General features: G+C 46.5%; 2 protein-coding genes across 3 annotated transcripts; one reads left to right on the forward strand and one right to left on the reverse strand.

Moving 5' to 3' along the window:
* Positions 1 to 2,609: 2,609 nt before the first annotated feature.
* CNIH1 (cornichon family AMPA receptor auxiliary protein 1) lies at positions 2,610 to 9,835 on the forward strand. Its single transcript, XM_030950186.1, has 5 exons — positions 2,610 to 2,757; positions 3,935 to 4,003; positions 7,459 to 7,571; positions 7,998 to 8,141; positions 8,935 to 9,835. The coding sequence occupies exons 1-5, from the start codon at positions 2,677 to 2,679 to the stop codon at positions 8,960 to 8,962; spliced, it is 435 nt and encodes a 144-aa protein (XP_030806046.1). The 5' UTR covers positions 2,610 to 2,676; the 3' UTR covers positions 8,963 to 9,835.
* Positions 9,836 to 11,287: 1,452 nt separating this feature from the next.
* Positions 11,288 to 17,971, reverse strand: CDKN3 (cyclin dependent kinase inhibitor 3). 2 transcript variants are annotated; one of them, XM_030949663.1, is made up of 7 exons: positions 17,768 to 17,971; positions 17,006 to 17,061; positions 16,334 to 16,378; positions 15,321 to 15,543; positions 14,205 to 14,236; positions 13,585 to 13,688; positions 11,288 to 12,885 (listed from the first exon to the last, which is right to left on the reverse strand). In XM_030949663.1, exons 1-7 carry the CDS (start codon positions 17,959 to 17,961, stop codon positions 12,802 to 12,804), a joined length of 738 nt encoding a protein of 245 aa, XP_030805523.1. In that variant the 5' UTR covers positions 17,962 to 17,971; the 3' UTR covers positions 11,288 to 12,801. The 2 variants fall into 2 exon arrangements, with proteins under 2 accessions (XP_030805523.1, XP_030805522.1); XM_030949662.1 differs by having other exon boundaries at positions 11,288 to 12,888.
* Between the last annotated feature and the right edge of the window lie 1,580 nt (positions 17,972 to 19,551).

Raw genomic sequence — 19,551 nt, forward strand, 5'->3', positions numbered from 1 at the left:
CAGCACAGTCCAGTCCTATGTCTGTGGGAATGAGTGTGTGGAGTGCAGCTCAAGGGCACTCCAAATAAGAAATAAACAATTTGCAAATAAATAAGGCTAAAGAAGCATCAAGTGATATGAGGAAAGCTGTTATTGCAGAGGGATTGCAGAAATTGTTGTTTCTGGCTCCTCAGGAGCGAGGGATGAGGAATGTTGGAAGGTGGCTGTGATGCACTGCCAGGGCCTCTCTTCCTAACCCATCCTGTCACCCTGAGCTGGAAGGAAACAACAACAGGCTCTGCCCTTCCTGATGTTCTCACTGCCCAGTGGTCTTGTCTGTCCTTCTTGCAAGGCAATGGGAAGGCTCCTGGGACAGAGCTGGGAATGGCTCAGAGCAGCTCTGAGTACCCACCCCACACTCTCCTGGCCTTGTGTTCTCTCACCTTCTTATTAATCTCAGTCACAGAATCATAGACTGGTTTGGGTTGGGAATCCTCAAATCCCATCTTGTTCCAACCCCTTGGCACAGTACTTGAGAGGGACACCTTCCACTAGAACAGGTTTTTCAGGGCTCTTCAACGCTGAAATTTATTTTAAAATCTGTTTTCTGAGTTTCACATCAAAGTTTCATGGGTCATAATGACGCCACAGCACTTTTACTGGGAGTAGTTTGTGGATGAGATGAGTGATTTTATACTGAAACATCAACTTTATCTTTGCAACAGCTGATTTCCTAAAGACAGCTCATTTGCTACAGCTTTTCCTGTATTTTTGGTGAGGGAAATAAAGTTTCTGCTCGTCTCTCATTGTGACACTCCATTAATTGTGTATAAAGCTTTCCAGCAGATAACACTGGAAAATATTATTTAGTTTGGCAGCTGTTGGTTTTATGGAAATCATCTCTCACTCTGCTCCAGAGGAAATGATTGCAGCAATGTCACCCCAGCTTGCCTTTACTGCAAGGTGTCACTGCTTAAACTGGAACAACTTTTACATGACCTTTGAAAAGGAGAGTGGGGTGATCTTCTCAAACTGTTTTCTCATCTTGCTGTTTCCTTTGGGCAGGCTCCAAGTTGTATTGATTTGGGATTGTATGAGCAGCCCTCCCTTCCCCAGGGCTCTCACAGCACAGCCTTCTTCAGCATTTCTTCCTATATTAGCCATCTCCCTTTTCTCCAGATGTAGCCTGTGCTGAGCAGGGAATTTTACATGATCAGGTAGGGATGGGACACAGGGGAATGGATGTAAACTCAAAGAAGGAAGATTTAGATGAGAATTAGGAAGAAATTCTTCCCTGTGAGGGTGGTGAGGCCCTGGCATGAGTTGCACAGAAAAGCTGTAGCTGCCCCATCCCTGGAAGTGTTCAAGGCCAGGTTGGACTGGTCTAGTGGGAAGGTGTACGTGCCCATGGCACTGGGTTGAAAATCGATGTTTTTTAAGTTCCCTTTCAACACAAACTCCTGGAAAAGCTGTCAGTCCATGGCTTGGACAGGTTTACCCTAGGCTGGGTTAAAAACTGTTTGGATGGCTGGGCCCAAACAGTAGTGGGGAATGATGCTGCACACTGGTGGTGCCCCCAGGGATCAGTGTAGGTCTCAGTGTTTAATGTCTTTATTGATGATCTGGCTGAGGGATTGAGTCTACCATTAGCAAATTTGCAGACAATGCCAAATTGTGTGGGAGTATGGATCTGCTGGAGGGCAGGAAGGCCCTGGAGAACGACCTGGACAGGCTGGATCAATGGAGAGACCAACAGTCCAAGGTTGAGTAAGACCAAATGTCAGGTCCTGCACTTGGGTCACAACAACCCCATGGAGCGATCCAGGCTGGGGCAGAGGGTCTGGAGAGTAGGAAAGGACCTGGGGGTGCTGTTTGATAGTGGCTGGACACGAGCCCAGGTTTGGCCAGGTGGGCAAGAGGTCGGTGGCCCTTGGCCTGTGGCAGCAGGACCAGGGCAGGGATTGTCCCCTGTGCTGGGCACTGGCGAGGTCACCACGTGCTGTGCCCAGTTCCGGGCTCCTCAATCCAGGAACGACATTGAGGGGCTGGAGAGTGCCCAGGGAAGGGAATGGAGCTGGGGAAGGGGCTGCAGCTCCAGCAGAGGCTGGGGGAGCTGGGAAGGGGCTCAGCCTGGAGCAAAGGAGGCTCAGGGGCCCTTGTGGCTCTGCACAGCTCCTGACAGGAGGGGACAGACAGGGGGGTCGGGCTCTGCTCAAGGGAACAGGGACAGGACGAGGGGAAATGGCCTCAGAAAACCTCAGGGGAGGTTTGCATTGGATATTATGGAAAAATTGTGCATGGAAACGTGGTCAGTCATTGGGAAAAGGCTGCCCAAGGAGGTCTGGAGTGCCCATCCCTTGAGGTGTTCAAGGAATGACTGGAAATGACACTCAGTGCTGTGTGTTGACACTCACAGGAGTCATTGAAGTCGATGATCTTGTAGGTTTTTCTAAACTAGATTCTGTGACTCCATGATTCTAAGCCAACCCTCTCTCACACCGCGCTCCACAAACCGCGATCGCACTCCCTCCTCCCACACTTTAAGGTGAAAACTCCGGTATTTGTCCCATCCCCTCACACCCCCCCTCACGAAATGGCGGCGGCGGGCGGGGCCGGCAGGGGGCGCTGCGGGCGCGGCCATGGCGGCTGCGCGGCGGCTGCTGAGGCGCCCGGCAGCCCCCGCGCGGCCCCGCCGCCATGGCCTTCACGTTCGCCGCCTTCTGCTATATGTTGGCGTTGCTGCTCACGGCCGCCCTCATCTTCTTCGCCATCTGGCATGTGAGTACGGGCACCGTGAAGGGGGGGACCGCCCGGGGAAGGGCCCCGGAGAGCCCCCAGGGCGTCCCCGGACAGCCGCCGAGGGAGCGGGGAAACCGCATCCGGAACCGCCCTAGGAGCGGGAATCGGCCTCTCTGCGGATAAAATGGGTTTTTGTACGGGCATGAGTGGTAGGACAAGGGGCAGTGGCTTCCCGCTGACAGAAGGCAGGGATAGGTGGGATATTGGGAAGGAATTCTATGTGAGGGTGGTGAAGCCCTGGCACAGGGTGCCCAGAGAAGCTGTGGCTGCTCCTGGATCCCTTGAAGTGCCCAAGGCCAGGCTGGATGGGGCTGCGAGCAGCCTGGGACAGTGGAAGGTGTCCTTGGCCTTGGTAGGGTTTGGAATTGGATCTTTCAGGTCCTTTCCAGCCGAAACCATTCCATGATTCTGTGATTTGCTCCTCGAGGCTGGCACTGGGAGAGCAGCCAACAGGACCCTGCCTGAGATGAGCTGCTCTGAGGGAGGGTGTGATGCTTGGCAGGACATTTATGGTGTAAAACTGCCTTTTGTACTTCATGCTGCATCTTTGTCTTTATTTTTATGTCAAGAAAAATACCGGTGTACATTTTTTAAAAATTTTATTTAAAAAATGAATACTTTTGGAGGTATAACCTGCTCTGTGTGATCCTGCTTTGGCAGGGAAGTTGGACTGGATGGTCTCCAGAGGTCCCTTCCAGTCCCAACAGTTCTGTGATTCTGGGATGTACGTGGCCTCAGCATTTGCTTTGACAATGAGGAAAAATATCTGTTGGCTTTTAAGCTTGCTCTTGCTTTTTCTGGATTAAGGAACCCCATGCCAGATTCCTGCTGGTCACCAAGAGAGTCCTGGGTGAGGCTGGGGTCTGCACAGCAAGTGGGGCTGAAAACTGATAAAGGGGATGTAGGAAATTCATTGCAGGGGGGAAGATAAAAAGTTGGGGAGTAGTCAGAGGCTTTTGAATATCTGATGAAATGACTGCTTTTGTATTTGTAAAACCTGTTCCACATCTGTCTTACCTGTGAGTTGTAGGCAGAACTTAGGTGAAATGTTACTGAGAACAAAGGTAGCAGCTCTGTGCCAAAATGCTACTTTTAATGGATAAAATACAGAATTGATCCTGGGGAATCAAAACTCTTTAATTTTTTTTCCCTCTAGATTATAGCATTTGATGAACTGAAGACTGATTACAAGAACCCCATAGACCAGTGTAATACACTCAATCCTGTAAGTAGCACACCAGACATTTTGTTTTGCTAAATAAATACATGTAAAATGCTTATTTTTGGTGTTATCTTGATGCAATCGGCCTGGGCAATAGAATTGCATCTGGGTTGAGAAGCCCTCGCTGTTGGTAGAAGTTGTAGGGAAATTCTTTGTCTGATTCTTTAGTTTCAAGTTGAATATTCTGACTGTTATTAATCTGATGGTGATCTTGTCAGCTGTCATACTAACATTCTTTCAATCTGCTTTCCACATTTTCGGCACAAAGACAGTTGAAAAGGTCAAAAAGATTAAAAGAGTCAAAATTGCATTAAAGGTGTGTACTGCTTTTCAGTTTCATGTTTTTGATCTTCCCTTTCATTTTGTTAGGAACATCTGTAATACTATTTAGCTGTTTTGTTTAGTCTGCCTGTTCATCTGCTCGTTATTTGTTCGTTGGGGTTTATAACAACCTCATGGATTTCCATATTTTGTGCCAAACCAATTCTGCTTGCTTACCCAGCAACTTGGGGAAAACTGTTACATGCCTGTTAGGTGTCAGAAAATAACTTCAGGCAGAAATAAATTGTGTTTTTCAAGTCAGATTTACGAATTCAGATTAGAGGAGAATACTTGGGTTTTTTTCGAGCATTGACCAAGTCAGTTCTGATCTTTTTTGGAGGATTTGGGTGAATGGAAGGTGATAGGTGCTCTCCTCACTTCTCTGTTCTGTGTTCCAGGATCAGGGATGTGTCCCAGTGTCCTCTCTTGGATGCGACTCAGACACTCCTTGGCTTAGGAAAAGAATTTGAGGCAAACTGTTTGCCTGCATCTCTGACAGGCCAGCAGCATCAGGGAGGCTTGTTAAAGAACACAGAGCTTGATCCTGCAGCATTCTGTGCCTTTCTTATGGCTTTTCGTTTGTGTGTGCCCAGGCTGAGGGAGGATGCAGGGGCAGCACAGCAGCGTGGCCTGAGCTGTAGCTTTAGTGTGTTTTAAGTAAAATACACAACAAAAAATAAATTTGCTGTAATTGGGGGTGGAGGAGGGGGCAGAGAGTGTGTTCTATGTACAGCACACGAATGAAAGTGAATATTTCAGTGTGAGGAGGGGAAGAGGAGAGGAGGTTTGCTGCTAGGAGAGCTGTGCATCTAACAGTTTCCCTTGCTTGGTCTGTTCCAGTCATCTCTGCTGCAGTGTGGGAGAGGCCAACTCTCATTACATCGATGCATTATGACCTTACTGCAACCTTTGTAGTGTAAAAATGTGCATGTTTAACTGAATATTAACCTTCTGCTGCCCCACGTGCATGGAGTGAGTGTCCTTTACATGGCAGCTTTGCAACTGAAAGTCTGAAATAATCTCATATTTGCTGTTCCTGTGGAAGCAGGCTAGTCCCCAAAAGTGAAGTTCAGGCTCTTGAGGGGATCTGGTACGTGATGCTGGACAAACACATGGGTGTGTTGTTTTCCTGTAGAAAGAACCAAAGATCTTGGTAGGAATTGAGGCACCTCAGTGGAAAGATTAGCCTAAAATAGTAACTCCTGAGTACACTGCTGATTCCTTCTCTTCCCTGCTCCTGTTATAGTCGTGTCTTTTCTCAGCAACCAGATCCATCCTCCCTCACTTCTGTGATAAATATGGTAGGAACTGATGTAATTCATTTTTCTTTAGGACAGGCAGGGAGGATCAAGTGGGGGAGATTAGAAAGAGGCAGAGATCCTGGTGTGGGAGTAGGGTATAATAAACAAGAGAAAAGAAAAACACATATTGAGATATGTAGGTAAATAAATACAGATTTTTCAGGCCTGGTGAATCTGTCTGAGCAGGCTGCCAAATGCATCGTGTGTTGGACAGGGTGGTTGTTCTGCTATAAATAATTCCATGTGTAAATGGTAAGTATGCAAAGAAGGATCTGGATGAAAATATTTACTTGAAATATTTTGTGTCCAACAGCTGAATTTTGGTGGTGTTGATGCAACTTTGCTTTGTTTGATATTCTTCGTTTAGAGAAATAGAATGTCAGCAAAGTAGGTGGTGAGTGTGTTTGTTGGTAGGTTTTAGGTTTCTAGGAAGATATTCTGGGGTTTTAAAGGAAGAAAAAAAATTGGAAACCACTGAAACTTTGATGTTACCATCCCATGCAATGTTAATCATACTGCACAAAAAGAGGGCAGAGTGTGTTGTGTGTGTACATGCACACACACAGAGACAATTTAAGCCTTTGGGTAAAATTGGGGTGTTTTCCTTGAGGAGTTTTACAGGGCTGAGTTGAGAAGGCAAAAGCTTTACAGATCTTCTGCTTCTACTCTGGAGCCAGGCTGGGAGAGCTGGGGGTGCTCACCTGGAGAGGAGAAGCTCCAGGGAGAGCTCAGAGCCCCTGGCAGGGCCTGAAGGGGCTCCAGGAGAGCTGGAGAGGGACTGGGGACAAGGGATGGAGGGACAGGAGCCAGGGAATGGCTCCCAGTGCCAGAGGGCAGGGATGGATGGGAGATTGGGAAGGAATTCTTCATAATGAGAGTGGTGAGGCCCTGGCACAGGGTGCCAGAACAACTGTGGCTGCCCCTGGATCTCTGGAAGTGTCCAAGGCCAGGATGGACAGGGCTTGGAGCAGCCTGGAATAGTCAAAGGTGTGGAACTGGATGAGCTTTCAGGTCCCTCCCAACCCAAACCAGTCTGATTTGTATGATTCCTTCTGAACCTGGTAATAAAGAATAAATAGCAACACTTTGGGGTGACTTGTATAAAACTTAACTCCCGTGTTGGGTGTGAGATTCCGCAGCTCTTTGCATGTGTTTACTCTCTGTACCTCTCCATGTTGTTCCTATTAACAACACTAATCTCTGCAGCATTCCATGCTTCCTGTGACTCCATGGTACCTGGTACTGAGCTCTGTGGGCTTCTGCTGGAAGCATGATGCTGTAAAGCATGCACAGTGGGAAGCTGTGAGGGAGAACTGTCTGTGCAGAGCAGCTCCTCTGGGCAGACCTGTGTGTGCCACCACGTCACCGCTGGTTTGGTTGGGTAAAGCTCTGCCTGGGGTGTTACATTTTGGGAATAATTCAACTTTGGAAAGTTCTGGATCTGTAAAACAGGAAAACACAAACATCTTGTTGCCTATAAACCGTTCTGCAGAGCATGTTTGCTACTGATATTTCTCTGTTGCATGAGCAGAAATATCTCAGTGACCTCTTCTGAGTGTCACCCATAAAGTGTGGAATCTGTTAATTTGATAGAAGCAATAAAAAAATATTGATCTGACCATTAAATCTTATAAAGTTTTCTCCTTGGTTCATGAGTAGCATGTGAAAACAGCAAGGCACATAGTGCTGGCTGCTGCTTTCACGTTCACCAGTCTTGTTCTTGTTAGTGTTGATTTTAAATAGTATTTTTAAGCAATTTTGTGCCTCCAAAGTAGCTGAAATGCCACGTTTTGCACTGTGCAATCGAAACTTCTAACTCACCTTTTTCTTTTCCAGCTTGTACTTCCAGAGTACCTCATCCATGCATTCTTCTGTGTCATGTTTCTCTGTGCAGCAGAGTGGCTCACACTGGGTCTCAATATGCCCTTGTTGGCTTATCATATTTGGAGGTAATTTTGGCGAGTCTGTTATGCTCAGTGAATTGTTACTCATTCTCCTGTTGCTGTCTTCTGTCCAGTGTTCTGTGTCTTGGGAAAACCCAGATGCTTTCTGGGAAAGTCCAGGTCATGGCTGTACAGTAAGAGCCATCACCTGGCTTTCTTGGGTGGTTTTTATTCTCTTGTGCTGTGTGGGAATTGAGTTGTGTGTGTTAAAAGTCGCTGACATGCCAGAGGTGCACTGAGACAATTCCCAGTGTGGAATGCCAGTTGAAATAGCAATTCCAATTTCCTCTGCCATTCCTTAACACATGGGAATTGAATTGCTTCCCTGTACAGGGTGTTACTGGTGTCTCAGCTGTGGCATTCCCTGGTGGGTGGGGCAGGACCCAGGTTTCCTGTGGCTGTCACCCCACACCTGCCTGTGCCTCGTTCCAGGTACATGAGCAGACCCGTGATGAGCGGCCCGGGGCTCTACGATCCTACGACCATCATGAATGCAGATATTTTAGCCTATTGCCAGAAAGAAGGATGGTGCAAATTAGCATTCTACCTTCTATCTTTTTTTTACTACCTATATGGGTAAGTTTTCCTCTTCAGTCTGAAGCTTTGGCTCAGTGCAGAGAGAAATACTGTCCATAGGAATATGATCCTTCTCGTGCTGGAAGGGAGCCTGTGAGAGCTGCACAGGGACTTTGGACCAGGGTGTGTAGTGATAGGCCACGTGGGAATGGCTTCCCACTGCCAGAGGGCAGGGTTAGATGGGATACTGGGAAGGAATTGTTCCTGGGAGGGTGGGCAGGCCCTGGCACAGGTTTCCCAGAGAAGCTGTGGCTGCCCCTGGATCCCTGGAAGTGTTCCAGGCAGGGTTGGAGGGGACTTGGAGCACCCTGGCCTAGCCAAAGGTCTCCCAGCCCATTGCAGGGGTTGGAGTGAGAGGATCCATAAAGTCCTTCCAACTCAAGACATGCTGGGAATCTGTATGGTCATCTACAGTGCCAGCTTTCCTGCAAAAGGATCCACATTCACCCCTGATTCTGCTTTAAAACACAAATCCTAATTTGGTCAGAATGACTATTTTGAATCTCTGTTCCATGATTGTAGACTAAAAAGCTCCAAACTTTTCTTCTGTTAAATATAATACAATAAATCTCAGGGTATTTTAATTAAGAAGCTGAAACATTGTTTTCAGAGGAAAGTGTGTGATGTAAATGTGATTTTGTTGAAGTCAGAAGTAGAAGAGTCATTTTGTCAGATCTTCAGTCACAATCCACATATCTCACATGGACTTGTTCCTTACAGTAGACCCTGTTAGAATTAAATATGTAACACTAATCAAAATGATGCATCTTAATTTTTTTTTTTTCTTCTGCAGCATGATTTATGTTCTGGTGAGCTCTTAAGAAGACATTCAGCAAGCTTTGTTCCAGTTAAGTGCATGCAAAAGCCACAAAAAACATGGATTCTTTACAACAAGAACCTCTGACCAAGATTAAATCCGGAATCTGATGTTCACAATTGAGTTAGAAAACAATGACTCCCCTATTTTTAAAATATTTCCACATTTTATACTTGTGGAAAGACTGTTTTCTTATATTTTACTGGGACGCTGAGATTAATGAATTATGTGTAAATTAATATAAAGATGACTGGGGTTTGAAAAGTTTTGACTTTGCACTCCATAAGGAACAGCCATAACCTCCAAGTAGGTGTTGGTTACTACTAGCCTTAGTACTCTAGGGATTTGCTGTAGGATGGGCTTTGTAGTGGTTCACTTGAACTTGTGTATCCCACTCTTGACTAAACCAGCCCTGGCTCCAAGTGCTTGGGAAGAACTGGAATGCTGTGTGTTTTGCCCATAGGTGATGTTGGACTTAGGATGTTAATTCATGGACACAAAAGCAAAAATAGTTCTATTTTGGTTTATTTTTTTTATTATCTGGTTAGTCTTCCCCTGTATGTGCATCCATAGGTCCAGGTCTGTATCTTCTCCAAACATTAACCCTGCTTTAATCTCGAGCCTGTGCCATTGTGGTAGGAGAAGTTGAATTGTCCATGAAGGAATGAATTTAAATGTGTTTTTTTTTAATGTCTGTGCTGATTAACAAATGGACAAACCTCCAAAGTTTATCAAGTCCAATGATGAAAACACTCTTGGGTTTAAGAGTACTAAATACTACAGAATTTTTCAAAGCAGAAGGTGAGATTGTGAAACTGCCCTGCTGTTCCTTAGTGCAATAAATGATAATAAAAAACAAATTTCAAATTCAGCAACATTTCTTTTTATGTGGTGCCTTTTGTTTTGTTTATAAATTCAACAGATCCTCACTGTGTTCATCAATTGTTTTACAGTGGATTATTGCATTCCCTTTAAAAACAGAACACAGAATTGAATTACCTCTGGAAAAGGAAGCTCTGATTTCCTGCTTTTTTTCCTGAAGTTAAATAGCAGATAGGGCAGAGGAAAATGTTTCAGATAAATATTGCATTGTAAATTGTGACTGTGAACAGCTGCTTAATTTACAAGTATTAATTAGGGATCTTTTTCATTTACTGTGCTGGAGAACAATGCAGAGTTTCCCCATTCTAGTAAAACTTTTTTTTTGCATAAACTGTGTATTTGTTCACTTTGGGTCTCTTGGGTATTAGGGGCAGTAAAAATTGTATGAATGGCTGCACTGGGTTCCACCAGAAACCCAGATGTTCCAACACTGGTGTGTTGGGCAGTGGTAGTGGCTGAGGAAAGGAATATGAAACAGGGCAGGTGTTGAGTATCTGCCTGAAGAGAAATTTGGGAATTTGTGTGTTACAGATGTCCTGAGTGGGCTTTGGCATTTTAAAAAGCTCTGAATGGCTTTTGTGCCATCACTTCAGCTGCTTTTAGAGCACTTTTGTAGCCTGGTCTGGAAGGCCACGGAATCCCAGAGCTGTTTGTGTTGGAAGGGACATTAAATTAAATCCCTTCTCATTCCAGCCCCTGCCATGGCAGGGACACTTTCCTCTATCCCAGGCTGCTCCCAGCCCTGTCCAGCCTGGCCTTGGACACTCCAGGGATGGAGCAGCCACAGCTGCTCTGGGCAATGCTGACAGTGAGTTCTGCAGTGGAATTGCTGTGTGTAAAAAACAGGCATTTAACAGTTCTGCCAACTCCACTGAGTGGCCCTACACTGTTCTTTTTTAGGATGTGGTGAAAATGTTCCCCCTTTCCCCCTTATTTGTGCTGGGTGTGAATGAACAGACTTCACTCAAGTCACCTGTCACAGGGGCTAAGTCTGTTTGGTCTCTGGTTGGAAGTCCCTCCACAGGTTTGGGACTGTCCTTTCTCCTCCACAACCTTCCCCTTTTCTATTATCACACAAAGTTTGGGTTTCCAGGGGATGGACAGTGTTAGTTTCTAGGTTTTTTTTAATATACTGGGGATAAGAGAATTCAGGCTGTGATAACTTCAAAATTCTCTTTCCTAAGTAATAATAGTCCTGACAGTTTATTGCTTTATACATAAAATTGTTTTTCTCACATTTCCTTGCATTGATTGAGCATTTCCCATGCCCCTACTGCTCAAGCATTCCATGATGGTTTTTTTCCTTGTGCAGCCATAATTTTTAGCTTTTCACGGAAGAATTTTTGAAAGGCTTTTTTGGAAACTCATGAATATTGTTCTTTTTAGATCATTTTTATTTTTCTGCTGCTTGGCTCTTCCGAAGATGTAAGAGATGACTTCAGCCTGTGGAAGCAAAGCTCATTAAACCTTTCTTATGTTTGTATATTTATTAATCCATTATGGGAACAAGACTGGCTGCTTGTAGCCCCTGGCTCTCCTCAACCTTCTAAACAAATCTCTTGTTCCCTTGGCATTTGGGCTGGTTTGAGCCAAATGCCACACTGCAATAAACAATGCAGGCCTGACTGAGCCCAAGTGACAGCTGCTCCTGCAGCCCCTCCAGCTGCGAGGGCCCAGCAATATTTACCCAAGTGTTTGCACTGTCCTGCTGCTGAGCAGCTTTAACTGGATGTGTGGGGTGCACATGAATATTCCCAGCTGCCCAGGGGTGTGGATAAAATCATCCATGTGCAGCAACATCAGCCTCCTGTCCCAGGAGTGTTGGAGTAGCCCTTGTGTGATGCCTTGCTGGAGTACCAGGCCTTTGGCATTCAAAACGTGGACCTGCTCATTTGTTTTGGAGTTCTAGGAGGCAAAAGATTATGGAGAAGATAAAGAACACTTCTCTCGCCCTCAGCAAGCTTCCTGCTGAGTCATTTGATAAATATTTAATATCTGAAAACCATTAGTTGCAAGGATTAAGTACTGAAGCACATTTGGGGCAGGATAGTTGCTGTAAACTATTCTATGCTGTGGAAACTGGAAAAGTTCCTGTTTGCTGTAAGAGTAGGGAAGGGAATGGCAGTAAACACAGTAAATCACCTTTGTGCTCAAAGTTCAAGTGTTAAAAGATAAATTCTGAAGTTCACAAAGCAGGGACTTGTTCAACTCCAGCCCCCTGGTGCTGTGTGGAGTCTTGACTTGAGATGATCCTGAACTTTAGCAAAATCCTGAACTTTATCAAAAGCCAGGAGCTGTTTCATCTTGCTTTTATGAATGGATATAGTGGAACAGGAGGGCTGGGGACTGCTAGAGGACTGTTCCTGTGAGATCCTGCCAGCCCCCAGCTGATTGTTTGTTTACTCTCAGTGCTGGCGGCAGGCAGAAGGGCTGTGCCAGCTCACCCACGCTGCTGCAGCAGTGTCTTCCTGCCACAGTCACCTACAACCCCCCTGCTGGATTTGTCACAGATTTGTGGTGCAACACCTCCTGCTTTTGGAATGAGGAGACTCCTTCCCAAATAGCCCTCAACACATTGAGCAGAACTGTGACATTTTGGAACGAGTTGTTACGAGCTCAGAAGGGGTGAGAACTCCAGCCTGATTTTGCTTTATAGCAGAGCTGATGCTGTGAGGGTGTTTTAAACAGCTCCAGAGATGGAATTTCTACCCAGCTCCATTCTCCCAGCAGAACAGCAATGGACACAAACAGACTTGTACACATTTTTCAGGCAGTGAGTATTAAAATCACCAAAGAGGGGGAAGATGCCACATGTTCTCTAGGATTTCTTCCCCATCCCAATACTTTACACACAGATTTGGAAGGCAGCAGCTGTGTCACACAGGCAGTAGCACTGAGGAAAGGTCAGGAGAGAAGTGTCTTGTCCAGGAGTTTTCCACACAGACACTGTGGCAGGATCAGCTACCGTGACGCCGATCTCAGCACCGGGTCCTTTGTGGCCAGGTGTGCAGCCAGCTTCTCCCGGAAGTCATGGAGGAAATTGTACTGCTGGAAATGCACAACCAGGCCTGCAGTGAGTGCTCTGTGCTTTAGGAAGAGGCACCACCTGTGTTAAAAAGCTGTTTGATACCCCTGGATGAAAACTGCACCCTCTGGTCCATTTGTTCTTCGTGTGCTTACTCCACACCCTCTGGGATTTTTCACTGTCAGACACAGATTCCATGGATGTTGACCTAGATCCTGTGGTTCCCCATAATGGCCACAGGTGATGCATTACCCCAAGGTAATGCAAAATGTGGTCCTCAGAGGTGGGAGTTGTCAGAATTCAAAGCTGCTTTATCATGAATCATGGAATCATTTAGATTGGAAAATCTCTCTAAGGTCTTTGAGTCCAGCCATTCCCCCAGGACTCTAAGGCCACCACTACCCCATGTCCCTAAGTGCATCCACACGGCTTTTAAATCCCTCCAGGGATGGGGACTCACCCCTGCCATGGGCAGCTGTGCCAGGGCTGGACAACCCTTTCAGTGAAGAAATTTTCTCTATTATCCAACTTAAACCTTTTCTGGCACAACTTAAGGCCTTTTCCTTTTGGGAGAAGCTGTTTCTTGAGAGCAGGAAACAGCTCAAACCCCAGAGAGCAGCTGTTGGAAAGGCAGAGGTATCTCTGGGAAGTGAAGGAGGGGACTGGCTGAGCTCTCACTGGTATTTAGACCCATGTGTTACCTGCTGCAGCCCCATTACCTTGATGGTCTGTATGGCCCCTGATCCTCTCAGGTTCCTGAGGCTCTCTATCACCTGCTGAGGTGCCAGGGTGTCTGAAAGCTGGAGCAGGAGACAGGCAGCCACTGCAAGGGAAAGTGTTTACACCTGAATGCTGCTGAGCACCTCTGACTGCACACAGCCACTGGTTTGTCCCATGAAAACCACCCTGGCAAACCTATCTGGGTCCTAGAGCTCCTGGGTCTCTTGCAGAACCCTATTTCTGTGCCCTGGCCCATCTCCCTGCTGCTCCTGGCCTAAGCCTATGGGCTTTAGAAATAGGTGAAAACCCTCCCACTGCCTTCCCAGCATCATCTGGATGCAGTCCCTAGGCTTTTCAGGAATGAGTGCCAGTACACCCAGTTAATTCCCCTTTGTGTCTTCTGGCCATATCCCCACCCCTTCCTTCTGGGAACACCCAGTAACTAACACTCCTGAAAGCTTTAAGGGGCAACACTGGGTGAATCAGATGCAGAGGAATTGGTTCATGTCCTTTCCATTAACCAGGCTGCTCCTGGCAGTGGCAGTTTGGATTGCATCCACAGAGAAGATTCCAGCAGAATTTGGCTCTGTGGGTTTGTGGGATGGAGACAAATGCTTACCAAGACAGGAGCGTCCAAGGCCACCATAACAGCTGGGAGAAAAGAAAACATCTGGTTGGAATGAGCTGTAGCAAACTGCAGCACCCAGGGATCCCCCAGCACATAAAGAGATGGACACAGTTCTTGCCTTAATAGAATCAAGAGGAGCAGTGGTACAAAAAAAGCCAGAACAAGAATTTCTACATATTTTCTATAGTCTATTTCTATACCTACAGGGATATATCCTATTTATTCTCCAGACCTTCTGTATCTTTCCATGGAAATTTCAAATTTAAAGTTCCCCTTCATTCCTGCTAATAGTCCCAAAGGCACAGGAGGACAGGAAACAGTAGGAGGATGGACAATTTCGAATTTCTTTAAATCCTACTCCAGATTAAGGGTTTGAGGACAGTTGTGAGAAGAAGAGCAGGGTTCTGTGTCAGCAGAAATACCAAGGACTCAGTGGATGTCTGTACAGGAAGGTGTCAGTGGGATCATTCAGGGAACATGGAATTTGGAAAGTTCTTCTCTCTTCTGAGCTCAGCTAAATAAACTCCATTAAACTCGTTCATGGAAATCAGGAGTGAATTTTGCACTGCTGGAACCCACTGAGTCCCTGATAAATAGTCCAGGGAAATGTTATAGACTCAGAGTGATTTGGGTTGGAAGGGACCTTAGAGTCACTTCATTCCACCCCCTGCCATGGGCAGGGACACCTTCCACTGGATCAGGTTGTTCCAAGCCCCAGCCCTGGCCTGGAACACTTCTAGAGATGGAGCAGTCACAGCCTCTGACAAAGGAGTGTTTTAGCCCTCAACTCATTCTGTACACCTGATATCCAGGTAGGCTGGGAGCAAGGAGCCCCGTGGTGCCACTCAAAACACACCTTAAAACTCTTGCTGGACAGAGCAAGGGGAAATGGGACATTCTAATCTTGAAATGGGACATTCTGATCTTCTGAAAGGAAGAATTCCCTCCAAATAGGTGCAGGAAGAGGAACAAGCAGACTTCACAGCATGAACTAACCCTAAAGAGTGCAACTGCCTTTTCACACTATACTATTGCCCCTGCTCATACACATGGAGAGAAGCTGGCATCCTTTACAGGAACATGGGGGGATGGGGAGGCAGAACCTACTGTATCATTGTTTTCTGCTTATTTTCCAGGCAGGTTCTGAGCTCTTCCAGGATCTTGCAGCAGGTGGCAATGTCAGGAGCATTGCCATCAGGAATGGGGTGGTGGTGCACGCACATCCCGTGCTGCTGGTAGGTGTCAATCAGGTTTGGTACTCGGTATTTTGAGAGCTCTCCTCTGGTACAAAGCACAAAAACATCCTGGATCCCATAGCTCTTTAGTTCTCCTGCCAATGGATTAAGACACTTGCAGATAAACAAAAGCCAATCAAGCTTAAGGATAAACAGATAAGGACCTTGGTCCTGAGTCTCTTGTTTAATCTTTGGAGCTAAGAGAATAGGAGTGAGCAATTTTGGTTTGAGCACTTTTTCTTCCACTGAGTCTCCCCCACATTTCCCTTCAGATAATCCAGGACAGGAATTTTATCAGTTCAGAAGGAATCCTGAGAGAATCTCACTGGAGAACACAGCAGCACTCAGGACAGCCTGTTATCCACTTAAGGATGTTTCTGTCCCATCTCCAGTTAAAATCACAGAATCCCAGGATGGTTTGGGTTGGAAAGAACCTCAAAGCTCATCCCATTCCACTCCCTGTCATTCACAGGGACACCTTCCACCATCCCAGGCTGCTCCAAGCCCTGTCCAACCTGGTCTTGGACACTCCAGGGATCCAGGGCAGCCACAGCTGCTCTGTGCCAGGGCCTCCCCACCCTCACAGCCAGGAGTTCCTTCCTAAGCTTGACTTACCCAAACACTGGGGATTTGCTATTGGTCTCTGCTCTTTAGTGCTCACAGCTGAATACTCAGCGCAAATCTTTACATAATTCCATCTTTTCTATCCCAATTCCACTTTTCTCTGGGAAAAAGGAAGACTAAAAGTTTGTAATTCATCTTGATCCCAGCTGCTCTGAAGATGCCTCATGGGTACTGTGCAGCTCCTGCCTGGAAATATCCTGACTATTTATTCCATAGTCATAGAATATTCATGGAATTGCCCTTGGCACAAACAACACTCACCTATATCTTTCTGAAGATTTCTTCTGATATCCTTAAACCTGCAACCTGAAACAAGTTATGGACAACAATTACCACTGCAGGTAAGTGACATTTATGGGATGGCTGCAGCAGCAGAACAGAGCACAGGCAGCCTCCCCCCAAAATCAAGGCAAGGAACAAAGCTACACCCTGAATAAAACACAGTTCTTGTTTTAGCAGGTAGATCCCTGGTGCAGAAGACAGTTTAAACACCATTATCTGCTTAATACTGTAATGTAATAGGATTAAGCAAAGAAATCTGCCCAAGGTTTTAAGGTGCTTTGTGTTTTCCAGATGAAAAGTTTTGGATATTTTAAATCAGAGTACAGCATAAAATCCCCCCACAAAACACAAAAAATCATCCAACAAAAAAAAACGCTGAATAAAGATCACTTAAGAGTTGAGTGGAGAGTCACCATGGCTGCAGTTCTGGTAGTTAAAAATGCAGACAAAGTTTATATGTTTACTTTTTTGACTTTAAAAAACGTGATCTTGCATTAAGATATTCTCTAGATTAGCTTTGGTGTTTCCAAAACACTTATTCCAGGGGTAGATTACAAAAGAAATCACCCACAACACAGAAATTTGGGGTACAAGGTATTACCCCTCATCAGCTCTCAAATATGCCTGCAAATTTCAGTGAATGCTTCTTACCTGGAAGGGAACATAATCCCAGGAACTCTGAAGAGTAGAGAGGAGACAAAGACAACCTATCAGAAAATAAAAAGTAAAATAAATAAAAATCAGAAGGGAAGATTTCAATTATAATTTAAATATATAAATGTCTTTAGAGGAGTGTCAAGAGGGTGGGGTCAAACCTTTTCACCAGTGTCTGGTGGGATGATGAGGACCAACAGGAACAAAATGAAACACAGGAAGCGATTATGAGGAAAAATGTTACTTTGAGGGTGACAAAAGGTTTGGGTTGGAGGGGACCTTAAAGATCATCTTGTTTCAATCCCCTGGCATGGGCAGGGACAATTTCCACCAGCCCAGGTTGCTCCAAGACCTGTCCAACCTGACCAGGAACACTTCCAGGGATGGGGCAGCCACAGCTTCTGTGGGCAACCTGTGCCAGGGGCTCAGCACCCTGTGAGTAAAGAACAGAGGCCTGGAACGGGCTGCCAGGGAAGTTGTGGAGTTTTAAATGGAAACATTTAAAACCCACCTGGACGTGATCCTTGGCTCCTGCTGTGGGTGAGCCCTTGGGCCGGGCGGTTGGAGCAGCCCCAGAGGCTCCTTCCAACCCCAACCCCATCCACTGACACCTGCCCAGCACCACCGGGCCCCCCCCAGCCTGGAAGGTCACCAGAGCCCGGCTGGGGTTTTCCTTGCGGAGAGAAAACCCTCTTGTTTCTCAGAATAGTGATTTAATACAATTTCCTCAGAGAAAGGACCCCGCGGGTGCCGCCTCACCAGGAGATGTGGAGCGGGCTCGGGTCCTCCTCGCCGGCCTCATCGTCTGAGGAGGCGAAGCCGTCGGCTGGCGCCACAGCGGGCTGCGGGGAGAGCGGGGGGCTCATCGTGGGGCCGGGACCCTCGGCGGTACCGGGATCCGGATCCCGATCCCGATCCCGATCCCGATCCCGATCCCTCAGCGGTTTCACCATGGCGCCGCTCCCCGCCGCCGCCCGTTCAAATTGGCCCCACCCACCGGCCCATTGCCCAATGGGAAGCTGCGGCTCAGCGGGTGTGGGGAAAGTCGAGCAGGGCTTTCCCCCGGCTTCGTGTGAGGAGCGCTCTGATTGGTGAGCAGCGAGGAGGGCGGGCTTTAATATGCAAATATGTGTGGTGATCTCCGCGCTGATTGGGTGGGGCGGCGAGGCGGGAAGGGACGGTCTCGAGCGCCGGGGGCGGGGCTCCGTGAGGGCTCCGCGAGGGCTCCGTGAGGGGCGTGGGCGGATCCCCCGCCCCTAATTCCATTTTAAACCTCTCTTGGGGGTGTGCTCCTAATTATCCTATTCCTGATAGTGCCAGTGTTTCTTAAAAGTGATAGGCCAAGCGGCAATGAATTCACAAAGATATATGGCAGGGTTAGATGGGATATTAGCAAGAAAACTCTTCCTTGTGAGGGTGATGAGGCCCTGGCACAGGTTCCCCAGAGAATCTGTGGCTGCTGTATCCTTGGCAATGTTCTAAGGTGGGCTTGGAACAACCTGGTCTAGTGGAAGGTGCTGATGGCAGAGAGCGGGTGAACTGGATGGGCTTTAAATTCCCTTTCAACTCAAAACATTCCGTGATTCCATGATGAAACATGGAGATGGATGTGAACCTTCACTTACAGAATATGCAAGAGCAGGGATGATCTCAAGCAGGTGCTTTGTGGGGGTTTTGGGTGGTCAATTCCATGTGTAGAGACCATAAGACTTTCCAATAGTAAAAAGTGAGCCATTTCTGCTCTTTTAAGCCATGAACTTGAAGTCAAATATTCTTGTCATGGTACTACTTTCAATTGAGCTGTAAAAATAGTTTTTGGAGGCTCTTGCATGGAGTTTTTATCTGAACATAACTAGCATGAAGGATCGCTCCAGGGAGGAAAAAATATTTTGGCTCCCTCTTTTTAAGAGCTGGGCTGTTGCCCATGCTTAGGAATTCCAGTAGATCTTTTTTTGCAGAATTTCTGGTTTATTCTGTGAGTAACTCTGGCCATTAATCAGGAAGAAAAAATACATCAATTACCAGTGTGGGATTTTGTTTATTAAAATTGTATTAAGGCATTTCTACAGCCTGTGTTTAGACACACAGGAGCTATGCTGTGAAGGATCCAGACACAAACAACGAGTTTTGGCATCAATTTAGAAGGTAATGCCATGGAGGCTTCCAAAGATATTCCAAGTCAAAGGAATGGCTGGGCACAAGTGGTTTGAGCTCGGTAGGATTCCCAGTAGGACCAGTGCAAGATTTCCAGGTGTGGAGATTTTAAATTTTAGCCCTACATTAGTAACTTTGGTTCCACAGCTGGAAGTTTTATTGAAACCTGCCCGAGAAGGATTGTAGGAGCAAATTGCTTGAAATGGCAGGATTGAGGATGGGTGCAGGGAATGAAGAAACAGATGATGAGAGGATCAAGGAGAAGACGAGTTTATTAAAAGTCAGAATATGATACAGAGGTACAAAAATTACATTACTGAGCATAATGGGGAATTAAAACAATCCAGATGTTGCAAACCATGATGAACTATGGGAAGAAATACATCCTC

The sequence above is a fragment of the Camarhynchus parvulus genome, chromosome 5 (assembly GCF_901933205.1).
Source record: "Camarhynchus parvulus chromosome 5, STF_HiC, whole genome shotgun sequence".
Taxonomy (NCBI): Eukaryota; Metazoa; Chordata; class Aves; order Passeriformes; family Thraupidae; genus Camarhynchus; species Camarhynchus parvulus.

Bases quoted from the DNA above. Each gene is read 5' to 3' on its own strand.
- CNIH1 (XM_030950186.1), top strand. From the start codon at position 2,677: ATGGCCTTCACGTTCGCCGCCTTCTGCTATATGTTGGCGTTGCTGCTC. The intron at 7,572-7,997 runs GTAATTTTGGCG...GCCTCGTTCCAG, and splicing joins TTGGCTTATCATATTTGGAG to GTACATGAGCAGACCCGTGA. The intron at 8,142-8,934 runs GTAAGTTTTCCT...TTTCTTCTGCAG, and splicing joins TTTTTTTACTACCTATATGG to CATGATTTATGTTCTGGTGA.
- CDKN3 (XM_030949662.1), bottom strand. From the start codon at position 17,961: ATGGTGAAACCGCTGAGGGATCGGGATCGGGATCGGGATCGGGATCGG. The intron at 17,062-17,767 runs GTGAGGCGGCAC...ATTTTCTGATAG, and splicing joins AGCCCGCTCCACATCTCCTG to GTTGTCTTTGTCTCCTCTCT. The intron at 13,689-14,204 runs GTAAGCATTTGT...TTTCCCTTGCAG, and splicing joins CCTTGGACGCTCCTGTCTTG to TGGCTGCCTGTCTCCTGCTC.